Genomic DNA, 11517 nt, shown 5'->3' with positions numbered 1-11517 from the left:
GTCGCTCCCGGGGGAATGGGGAGGCTGCTGGAGCCAGGGGATGTGGGTACGGGGATAAGGATGGGGACAGCGCGGTGGCACCGCGCGGGGAGGAGCTGCTCCATGTGGGCTCCTCGTGGAGAGCGAGCACAGCTCGGTGCGGACAGCTCTTAGGAAAATAACTTTAATGGTTCACACAGAGCCTGCTCGCGCCCCTGCAGGAGCTCACCCCTGTGGGTGCTGGCATGGGGCTCGTCCTGGCCCCACAGTTGCCCAAAATCAAAGCTGAGGGTGCAGGCTGCTGAGGAGGGGCAGGGGCTGTGCATGTTATGTGTGTAACTTCAGGCAGGTGCACAACAATGTGCAGGTGCAGCCCCAAACAGAGGGATCAAAGCGGGATGTTAGCAAACTGAAGCTCCACGGGGATGAAAATCACAAACCTTTTACCTCCCGTGCCCTTCTAAAACCCCTTTTCCCCTGGAAATTGCTGCCTCCCTGACCCCGTCACTGCAGCAACTCATCCCAAATCACTCATCACTTCCCCCCCAGCTAAAACAAGCCGCAAGGAGCAAGTGTCCTCCCCGTGTCTTCTTGAGAAGGAAGCCGAGGCTTTCCAAAATGCCCCCAGGTGCTGCCCTACACGGGAGGAGACCCGGGCTGGGACGCGGGGTGCAGATCCCCGGGGAGGCAGCTGCCTCTCCCAGCCACGAGGATGAGGCAGGGACGAGGCAGGGACAGGCGAGCTAAAGTGCACTGCACCGCCCTGCCTGAGCCAAGCCCGGAGACACTGCGGGGTAATAAAGTGCCGGAGGAAAGCAGCTAAACCCCGGGGACTTTGGCCGCGGAGCTGGGCTTTTCACACCAGCTGCAGCTCCTGCCCAGCAAGGAGGAAGCCGTTTAGGAAATCATCTTGAAAAGCACAGTGTCACGCTGTTGCTTTATGGGGTAACCTAAATGATGTAAACAGACATTCAGAATCAGGACCCTGGCGCTTGGGGAGCTCTGAGCACAGTCACTCTCCGAGCACGGCGTGCAGTTAGCCCGTCGAGCTCACTGCTGCCTGCAAATTATTTCTGTAATCAAATTAATTCTGTATGAAGTGTGTGAAGAAGACTCTTTTGATCACTCTGGGGCCCCTACAAAGGCACCACCTAGCTGGAGCGAATTCAGCTCTGCCCGTTGAGTGCTTTCCAAAGGAACCTTTTAATTCCTCCTCAGCCCAGCAGAGACTCGCCCCTGCCACGCGCCCTCCTGCAGGAGCAGTTGGTTTCTGTGGCCTGGCATCCATCGCCAGCAACGGAGGCCAGGAGTTTGGTCACAGCGGTCTGAAAGCAGCCCGGGAAGCGCAGGAAGAGTGGAAGCACTTGGAAACGTCCCTGCAGCGCACCGCCGGGAGGTCCTGCGCCGTCCCTGCAGCATCCCCAGCCACCGTGGGGCAGAGCTTGGGAATTAAACATCAAACCCAGTTCGTGGCGTGCCCTGCTCTCCCCCCCCGGCTCAAAAGGTGCTCTCGAGCAGGCAGTGGCAGCCGCAGCCCGTGGGGCACACCTCCTGCGTGCGAAACCACTCCATCATATGGCTGGTGTGGCCGCCGTGGCCGCAGGTGAGGCAGAAGTTGGAGGAGCCGCGCACGGCCACGTGGCAGATGGCGCACTGGAAGGTGAAGCCCTTGCAGATGGCGCACTGGGTGCCCCGCACCTCGCTGCGGCAGTGGCTGCAGTACACACCGAACTCTGCGGGGAGAAAGGAAATCCAGAGCAAGAGTTAGTGCTGGTGGCAACGGGGGCAAAGAAATCCCACATAAAGCTCCATGCTCAACAGATGAGTGCCCTGAGCCCACCGCCCAAGAGATCTGCCTCAAATCAGCCCCGGAGGGATCCTCCTCGGGGTGGGAGGACAGTTTGTGTCTCATGGATCTCAGTTTGGTCTCCGAAGAGGAGCCAAGACACCGGCCAGCAGTGAGGAGGGCAGTCGGCTCGCTGGCCCAGCAGCTCAAGGGCTGTGTGGTGGGAACGTGCCAGATTTCCAGCTTGGGACGCACTGTGGAGAGGAAGGCTTCCCGCTGCTCTCATCTGCCTCACAGCTCTCTAAAGTGTAACCGAGAACAGGAACAGCCTTTGTTTCTTATCGTGGGGAGCACAGGGCACGCTCGGTCAGCAGTATTGATGTCCTGACTGCCAGCCAAGGAGGAGCAGTGGCAGTGCCCGAACTCACCCGTTTTCACTGCAGTTTCTGCCCATCCCACATGACGAGGAGAGGCTGCAACCAGAGCCAAGCGAGCAGCCACTGCTCCTGTGGCACCCCTCACCACGTCTCTTCTCCCAGTGCCTCTCCTCCCAGAGGCCTGGGAGGAATTTTCAGCCTTGCAGGAGACGTGACAGCCTATGGTCACTGCACCAGCACCTGCGAACCTCACTGCCACCCCGAGCTAACGCTGTGTGCTGGCAGAGCTCACCTCTGGGCAGGGCAGTGGGTATTTTCATCACGCTGCCTGCACCTTCCCGAGCCCCAAGGCAGAGCCGTGACCCTGCCTGGACAACACAAGGCACGGCAGGCACTCACCAATTCCTTTGTGGGGGTCAGGAGGACAGGAGACAAACTTCAGGACCTCGGCCCGCTTCTCCCGCAGCCCCCAGCGATACAGGATTTCTCCGTAGCACTTCTTGAAGTCATCAAACTGCTGAGTGTTGGCAGGGTCCAGGAGCCTAGAGGGACAAACGGTGCTGTCACCCGCACGATGTGCTCTCAGGGACTCTGGCTGCAATCCTCTTCCCAGCAGTGGCTACACAACCCGCTCGCATCGCCGGGCGAGCAGCAGGCTGCTTGCCACGCGTTGCTGAAACATTGCTGAACACCCACGGGGCTGCCCTGTGCTTGTTCTGCCCTCAAGGGCATGCTGAATGGGGGGACTACCCCTTGGGGCACCCACCACAGCCATTTATAGGTGCACAGATGCAATCCCAACAGACTGACCCGCACTATGATGCTTTTATCCACGTTACAACCTAAATGGAGAGGTCTAGGAGCAGGCTTGCTGCTCCCCTCCTGCTTTCACCCCTCCAGCCTGCTCGGGCACAGAGCCCTACAGCCGAGCGCCCCGAGGCACGCCACCACCTACCGTTTGTTCTTCTCGTGCTGGTCCTTCTCACGCTCCCGGGGGTCGGGGTAGGGCAGGTTGCCGTATCGGAAGTCATCCGGCGAGGACTCGCACCAGGGCGTGGATGCCTGCTCCGCGTCCTTGTTGGCTGCAGACACCAGAGGGCTGTGAGCACACCCCGCAAAAAAACCCCATAAAACTAACAGGGAGGAATCCCTCCGGCCTTCCTCTCCAGACAAAAAGTATTGGGGCAACCCCTTGGAGAGCGCATGGGAACGTTAACCCCAGCAGGCCTGGGCTCCTCTTTCCCAGGAGGGAAGATTCCCATCACCCGGCTGCTCTTACGTAAAGGGGCCTCTGTAGCAAGGTCCTGCCCTGGAGGCAGGGAGACGACTGCTAATAGCTGCTCCAAGACAACATCACCGCCCCGTTAAGTTAACCCCCATCCTCCACTCTTTCCCATGTCAAAGATGCCTCGATAAGGCTCTGGAAGGGTACAGAGCTGCTGCTAACGGGGCCGATGCTGCCCCAAGGCCACCCATCTCCCAGCTTCAACCCCGTCACCCTGGAGAATGGCTGGTTTTTGACAGCTTCATGGATCAGCAGGAAATGTCACCAGGGCCACCAAGAAGCCAGCCTTCCCCACCGCTGCTGCCTCTCCAGGCACAGAAGGAAGCAGAGGGATGACTGTCACCCCGAATCCCGTGGCATCAGCTGGCTGATGACACTGCAAGGCCGCTCTGGGTGATCGATGAATGACTGTGGCACCTTGGAGAGGTGCCAGAAGGCTGGAGGAGAGCAAACGTCACTCCTATCTCGAAAAAAAAAAAGGAAGGAGGACAAAGGGAACTACAGGCTGATTGGCCTCACCTCAGTTCTGGGGAAGGCAAGGAAGCTAATCCTGGAAACCATTTCCAGGCACAGGAAGGACAAGAAAAGCATGGGGAGCAGTCAGCACGGATTCCTCATGGGGAAGTCACTTTTGACCAACCTGATAGCCTTCTACAATAAAATAACTGGCTTGGCAGACGAGGGGAGAGCAGGTGGATAGGTGTTGTCTACCTTCACTCCAGTAAGGCTTTTGACCCTGTCTCCCATCAGATCCTCACAGGAGCTGTCGGAGCACGGGCTGGCTGAGCAGAGAGGTGGTTTAAGAACTGGCTGAGCAGCTGAGCCCACAGGGTGGTGATCAGGGGAACAAAGTCTAGTTGGAGGCCAGTAACTAGCGCTGCGCCCCAGGGGTCAACACTGGGTCTGGTCCTGTTTAACGTCTTCATTAATGGTCTGGATGATGTGGCAGAGAGTTTACTAATGACACGAAACTGGGAGGAGCGGCTGATATGCCAGAGGGCTGCGCTGCCAGCCGGAGAGACAGCAACAGGCCGGACAAATGGGCCAACAGGAACCTCACAAAGCTCAACAGGGAAATGCAAAGCCCTGCACCTGGGGAGGAACAGCCTCAGGCACCAGGACATGCTGGAAAGCAGCTGAGACAAGGACCTGGGGGTCCTGGTGGACACCAAGCTGAACGTCAGCCAGCAATGTGTCCTTGCCACAAAGAAGGGCGTTGGTGTCCTGGGCTGCATTAGCCAGAGCGTTGCCAGCAGGTCAAGGGAGGTGAATCTGCTCCTCTGCTCAGCACTGGGGTGCTGGGTCCAGGTCCAGGAGACATGGACTTATTGCAGAGTCCAGAGAAGGGTAACAGAGGTGATTAAGGGACTGCAGGAAAGGCTATGAGGAAGCCTTCCTATGAGGAAAGGCGGAGAGAGCTGGGACTGCTGATCCTGGAGAAGAGGGAGCTCAGGGAAGGTCTCGACCAATGTCCAGAAACTACTGAAGGGAGGTTGCAAAGAGCCAGGCTTTTTTTTCCCCCAGCTCAGCATGTCTATAGGGGCTGTGGCAATTTCTCCAAAGCCCAGAGGCAGAAGGAGCAGGACTGTGGGACCACCAACACGGTTACTGCAAGCCGTGCTCACTTCCAGCCAAAGAGCTGCAGCACACACCCAAGGTGCAGAAAGCTGCTGGGGCAGAGCACATCGGCAGTCACAGCCAGTGCTAACTCCCTTCCTTCCCCCACACAGGAGCCGTCTAAGACCTAGGCCAGAAGGGAGGCGGATTCCTCTCTCCACTCCCCAGGTTTTGGTACCTATGCTCCAGCCTCCGGTGCCAAGTCCAGGATCTGACATGCTGGAACAGGAGCCGGAGGACGTAAAGCTGGGCTGTTGAGGGGGAAAGGAGAGGAAATCATGTCATCTATGTGAGAGATGTTCAAAGGTATCTGAGACAAAGGGGAAAGAAATGGCTGTCATACGTATCGGCTGTGGGAGGCCAGGTTGGAGGCACGCTGAGGGAAGGGGCCGGAGGAATTCGGGCAGCCCTGGAGCCGGGACTGGGCTTCAAACACGCTGCACAGCATGGCCAGGGTCTGCACGTCGTGGAGCTGTGAGTAATGAGCCAGCCTGGGAAACGAGAGAGGCAGAGCATGAGACTGGGCAGAGGTCAGCAGCAAAAGCATTGAGACTCCAAGGCAACGAACTTCAAGCCTGCTGCCTGAATCGATTTGGGCACATCGGTGCCCACGGGAGGCACGTGTGCTCTGCAGGCCTGGGCTGTATCTTCTGCCACACCTTCCAGGAGCATAGTCCTCCTCCTGAAACGTGCACGGCCTAACAGGTGGGGGAAAGCTGGGAACTTTGGCAATCCAGCAGCACTCCGGGCCTGATTACCCCAGCTCTGTGCAGCTTCAACGAGGCCTGCAGAACTCGTGGCTGTTCAAGCTGGAGCCATTAAACTCCCCCCGAGCCACAACGCCTTTTTGACGAGACCCTCTGCCCACAAGCATCCTGCGTTCAGACCCCGAGGCAAAAACCCTCAAAAAGCAGGTCTTCTGGATCGCCGTGAAGTTTCTGGATTGCTCTGAAGGCTGAGAGCAAAGCTCCCGTGCTGCCCTCCGCCGCTGCTGCCCAGCAGGAGGGAGCTAGGTCAAGCCGTGGTATGCAAAGCCCAGCACACAAATCCTGCGTCTCCCAGTGGGACGGATCAGCAGACAGTTAATTACTAGTAATTCTCTCTCCTAAACAGATTCACTGGCAGGAAGAATTTTGTGGCTAGCACTTGGCTTTGAGACCAGGGGGGTGATTTCCCAGGAATGGCAGCAGTGAATTTGAAGGTGAACCAAGCCAACGCGATCATTTAGGAGGTGGGGAGCAGAAACCCCAAATCTCTCCTCCTAAGGCAGGCACCGCAGGCACGCTGCAAAGCAGAGCTCCAGCTGCACCTGGGCTATTGCTCAACGCCAGCCAAGGGACACCCGGATGCCTGACGGGAGGCCAAATGCTGCCTCCTGCGTGTCATAAACATACTTGCATAAACACACTTCCCGTCCTGATGCACCTCGGGCTTGAGAGAGGAAAAAAAGACAAGGTGTGGCACCACGCCAAGGCTGAAATGATGCCGTACAACATACATAGTCATGAAGGGCTCCCTCTGCTTCAGCAACCATTCCCAGTCCCTCCCCAGCGTTCAGAGACCTACAGGGACTCCAGTAATTGACGTCCAAATGGATGTTGTGCCCAAGGTATCTCCAAATCTGGGTCAGACTTCGGTCCAAGACAGAGATCAGTGGCTACCATGGCCAGTGACCAAACCTGGCAGACAGGAAGGAAAAACATCAAAGCTACAATTAGAAACTGCCAGACTGCGAGGGTATAGGTGTGCACAGATTCACTCGCAGATAAATATTAATGGCATTTTTTAATTTATTGTGTTTTAAAACCAAGAGGGAGCAGTTCCAGCCTCAGTGTGACAAATTATATCAAGAATAACACAAAGCTGAAGCCTTCCATGTCCCACTTGCTTTAAGACTGGGTTAAACCATAGACTATTCTTCCTCAGAGTTTACCAGGAGAGTTTAAACAGACCTGTTAGTTCACTTTATGTTCACAAACCACAAAAGGGTTTAAATTTGATAAAGTACTTTCTCACATGCCACGTTTCTTCTTCATTCACCTCCCTTTACTTTACTCTGGAAACAGTTCCCCCTTTTCAGTCTCAGTACCACTGATGGCATACGACTGCATCAAATCTAGGACTGGTTTTTGTGCTGTGCCTTTTTAAAATGGAGCAAGTAAAACATGGTATGCCAGGGAAAATCAAAGTTGCTGGTTGGGCATAAAAAAAACAGGAAAGGAAAGAGAGTGTGATGCTGGAAAGACAACAAATCAGAGGAGACAACCAGAGCTGATGACACAGGAGGATTGGGGGGACAATGCAAGTGCTCCAAGTACCCAGAAGAGCAGCCAGCAACCATAATCCTACAGCTGCTCACTGTGAGCTGGAGAGAAACTGAGCAAAGAAACTGAAACAAGGACAGACCTGAGCACAAGACAGCACAGAAAGGAACCTGGAAAGACGTCACTTCCCACACTGCTACAGAACAAGTCTCTATGTAACTGCACTGCTCACGTCTCCATGAATGCCATGAACAAGGCAAGCTGCAAGACAGGCTGGAGTTACACGGGTGTCCTGGTTTCAGTTAGGACAGAGTTAATTTTCCTCCTAGTAGCTGGTAGGGTGCTATGTTTTGGCTTAGGATGAGAAGAGTGTTGATAACACCCCGATGTTTTAATTGCTGCAGAGCAGTGCTTACACCAAGCCAAGGACGTTTCAGCTTCTTGCTCTGTCCTGCCAGCGGGCAGGCTGGGGTGCAGCAGAAGCTGGGAGGGGACAGACCCAGGACAGCTGACCCCAACTGGCTAAAGGGGTATTCCATACCATCTGGGGTCATGCTGAGCAATATATAGGGGTGGCTAGCCGGGGTGGGGGTGCTTGACTGCTTGGGGGTAGACTGGGCATCGGTCAGTGGGTGGTGAGCAATTGCATTGTGCATCACTTGTTTGTACACGTTATTAGTAGTAGTACTATTATCATCATTATTGTTATTGTTATTATTATTATTATTGTTACTGTTATTTCCCTGTCTAAATAAACTGTCTCTATCTCAACTCCCAGGCTTCACTTTCCCTTTTCTCTCCCCCATCCCATAGAGGGAGTGGGGAGGGTGAGCGAACGGCCGTGTGGTGTCTAGCTGCCAGCTGGGTTAAACCACAACAACGGGCCAGGGAACAACAAAGCAAGAAACAGATATCAGAAAAGTCCTACTGAAGTTATTCCACCAAAGCTCTGGTCCTCCAGGCAAACCAGACAGCAAAATGAAGCACAGGGGTTACCAGACCTACCTTCTCTCTAGCTGAGCCCACCATGAAGCTAAAAACCTGACAGCAAGACAACAGCTTGAGTTGGTTTCTGCTTAGATCAGGTAAAGCTCTGGCCGTTCCCTGCCCAGAGCTAGGGGGAGCCAAAAGCTCAGGAGAGGTGCAGAGGCTCCCCTGGCAGTGCCAGCCACAGCCAGCTCCTGGCAAAAGCTCTGCCTGTTGCTGTGGGCTGATCACACGGCAAGAGACTGGCCAAAATGGGCATTTTTCTCCAATTACTCGTTGAAGCTGGGGTCTCTGGGCTCAGGTTCTTCTTGGGGAGAAGCTAGCTGCAGTTAGCACGTAGTGCCAGTGCGGATGAGTGCTGAGCTAATTACAACGGGAATGATTACGTAAGGCAAAACCACCGATGAAAATACGAGCAGCAGCCAGGCAGCTTTGTGCACTGTTACTTCCTCTGCAGGCTCAAAAGCGGGCTGCATCCCCAGCTTTGCCTGCAGGAACACCCTGAAACGTGTGCAAGACCCTGCTGGCAGCCCTGGGAAGGGACCTCTCGATGCCAAGAGCAAGGAGGTAGAGAGCACCCCTGCAGCTGGTCCAAAAGCCTCGGTTTGTTGAACATTTCAGACTCCCTGGAACAAGTGCTGAGCCCAGCTGGCTGTTCGGGTATCAAGGTGACAGCACAAGCAGTTTGAGAAAGAGGTCTGAATCAACACAATACCTGCACGAGATCCCTCCGTCCAACAGCCAAGGCGGAGGCAGCATTCTTCTGGCAGGTCTCCTGGATATTATTCACATTCAGTCTGAAAAGCAAGCAGATAGATGAGCTCTCTGGTCGGCGTGGTACCCACAGAGGTGGGGTGATGGGGGGGTGATGTGGTTCTGGCAGCAGCGAGCAGTCCGGAACCTGCTGATCAATCTGAAACTGCAAGCACGACGAGGATCCCATCCTGCCCTCTGCTGTTCTCCAGGGATCACTGCCATCCTCCTGGCAACCCCACCGTTCACCTTCCCTAGCACACTGCTAATTTATCAAGCTCCAAACTAGCTTGGTCCCAAGACACCACTTCCACGAGGATGTGGGATCCAACTTGTGGCAGAACACCACCAAGCCAAGAGTTATTCCTGTCCCTAGAAGCCACCAGATGCGTGGTCCTGTTCCCAGCCAGCCTGCTGGCCTGCTCTGCTCGACTGCAGGGACCCAGCTGCAGACTTGGACTCTTGGAATTTCTACTGCTGAAGATCTTACAGCAAATCGGAAAGGCTCAGCCTCTTTACAAATGAGATACCCAGAGAAGAAAGTTCCATGAGGACTTTTTAAAGAACATTTATATGAACATTTTAATAATACAGAAAAGGGAGAAGGAAGATTTTCTTCCTCCTCTGTTGCCTCCTTTAAGAAGGGCAGCCTGCTTCTTCCCTGCATGTTTACAGAGTGAAAACGGTGAAGGATCAGCCAGCATTACCAATGCTAAGGAAGCAAAAACTCACAAAAAGAGATTTTATTGCTATCTGAATTAGACACTTTGGGAAAAGGCGCTCCTTGTTTATAAACACATAAACAAAACCCAGAACTTCTCCATCCTTTTCATTAAGGTAGGAGAACTTGCTGCACAGACACTGGCATGCATGTATAATCAGGTCTCCGAGGGAATGAGGCATTCCAAATACTTCTGAAATTAAAAATCGTTACGAGCCAAGAGCAGTTTTAGAGCATGAGAATATGCATTTATTGGGATTTTTTTTAAATCTGTGCACTGAACTGCGGAGTTCGTCAAGATTTAAGAGATAATCTTTAAGATTTGAGAGATAATTAGTATCAATAACTTCTCTTTCTAGCTTACAAAGAACCAAACCTCTAAGAGTTGCAGAGATGATGCTGGAGCACCAGTTCAGCCTCTGCATACAATACGCCACCACAAATTCCTTCCACCACGCTTTTCAGATTTCTAGGAGACGAGTCTCCTCTCACGGGGGGAGAGGGGCACCACAAGAAAGCAGCAAGACAAGGCTAAAGGAAGAAGGTACGGAAACATTCAAACACTCGAAGCATTAAAGCACAGCAATGCCAAAGACAGCTGCTTTCCTTTGGGAAAGGATCCCAAGCTGATACTCACATGTAGAGCTCTCCCAGCAACTTGTGCACGGGCAGCAAGCAGGAAATATCTTGTATAATGACTTTTCCGGCGGCTTTGATGGGTCGGTTGTTGGCATCTGTCCCCTCTCGTTTGCTTTTCCACCTCCTGGATTTCTGCAGAACGAATGGCAGCGTGTTACCGGGGAGGACAGCAGGCTTCTCGGGCCGGGGAACAATGCACTAGGGTGAGGAACAATGCAAGCAGCACCCAAACCTGCCTCTCAGAAGGCTCTGTGCTACCCTGGAAAACATCCATGACATGCCCAGGAGAACAAGCATCTCCATCTGTAGGGAGTGAAAAGCAGGTCAAGGCAGCGAGCTCAAGGTCAAACTCACTCAAAAAGCATTTTGTGAGTTCCCCTGTGAAAGCCAATACGAGAAGGAATCAGCATCGGGATGCCAATCAAACCCAGGAGGGTTTGGCAGGAGGACGGCTCAATTATCACCCTCATTAGGGGTCTGGGAACCCTCTGCACACAGACCACCGCTGACTTCAGCCAGCGCTCAGCACACAGACACGTGGGAGCAGCTTCTGCTTGCCCTCAGCTTCAGGGCAAGCCCACAGGTCCAGACTCTTGCTCTCCTCTTTCTGTGTCCTGTTTAGCACCAGGACAGGGCTCCCACCTCTCCTGCTTTATCAGCAGCTCCACACAAACGGCAGGTGATAAAGCAGGGCCCACGCTTTCCTAACAACCCCTCGCTACCAGGTTTGCAGCTATTTATGGCTGGCTCAGGACATGAGGCTGAAGGGAGAAGAAAGGAGAGGAATCGACACAGGGGAACAAAACCAGGAGCCCAAATACTCCCCGTAATGGACACGGAGGCCATCCGCATGCCAAGCTGCATAAAGCTCCCTTGGCCTTACGATGCCCTGCAGGGTATTTGGCTTCTCATCGTGGCCTCTCCTCGCTCCAGGAGGCCGGTGAGGAGGGACAAGGACGTGCAGCAGCATTGCAGGCACCGGAGCTCCACGAGGGAAGCTCTGGCTGCTCTGCAGGGCTCCTAGGAAAGCAGCGGATGCTTCGCAATGCTGCTCTCCTGTGGCAAGTCCCCTCACTGACACGAGGTGCCGATGCTCCTATACAGAAGCA

General features: G+C 54.3%; 1 protein-coding gene across 4 annotated transcripts in view; it reads right to left on the bottom strand.

Annotated features, from left to right (window-relative positions):
* Positions 1 to 305: 305 nt before the first annotated feature.
* Positions 306 to 11517, bottom strand: part of WDR59 (WD repeat domain 59) — a 47534-nt gene continuing 36322 nt past the window's right edge. For 3 of the 4 annotated variants that reach the window (XM_082769852.1, XM_082769853.1, XM_082769854.1), the window contains exons 19-26: positions 10407 to 10540; positions 9011 to 9092; positions 6611 to 6723; positions 5388 to 5535; positions 5223 to 5295; positions 3098 to 3224; positions 2542 to 2684; positions 306 to 1712 (exon numbers count right to left, since the gene is read on the bottom strand). In XM_082769852.1, coding sequence (XP_082625978.1) covers positions 1477 to 1712; positions 2542 to 2684; positions 3098 to 3224; positions 5223 to 5295; positions 5388 to 5535; positions 6611 to 6723; positions 9011 to 9092; positions 10407 to 10540 — 1056 coding nt within the window. In that variant the 3' untranslated portion in view covers positions 306 to 1476. Of the gene's footprint in view, positions 1713 to 2541; positions 2685 to 3097; positions 3225 to 5222; positions 5296 to 5387; positions 5536 to 6610; positions 6724 to 9010; positions 9093 to 10182; positions 10301 to 10406; positions 10541 to 11517 lie in introns of those variants that run through there. The other variant, XM_082769855.1, reaches the window with a different exon arrangement.

This window comes from Aythya marila (genome assembly GCF_965140915.1).
Source record: "Aythya marila genome assembly, chromosome: 12".
NCBI classification, from domain to species: domain Eukaryota; kingdom Metazoa; phylum Chordata; class Aves; order Anseriformes; family Anatidae; genus Aythya; species Aythya marila.
The sequence above is the reverse complement of the archived record's forward strand: the minus strand, read 5'-3'. Positions and strand labels throughout refer to the sequence as shown.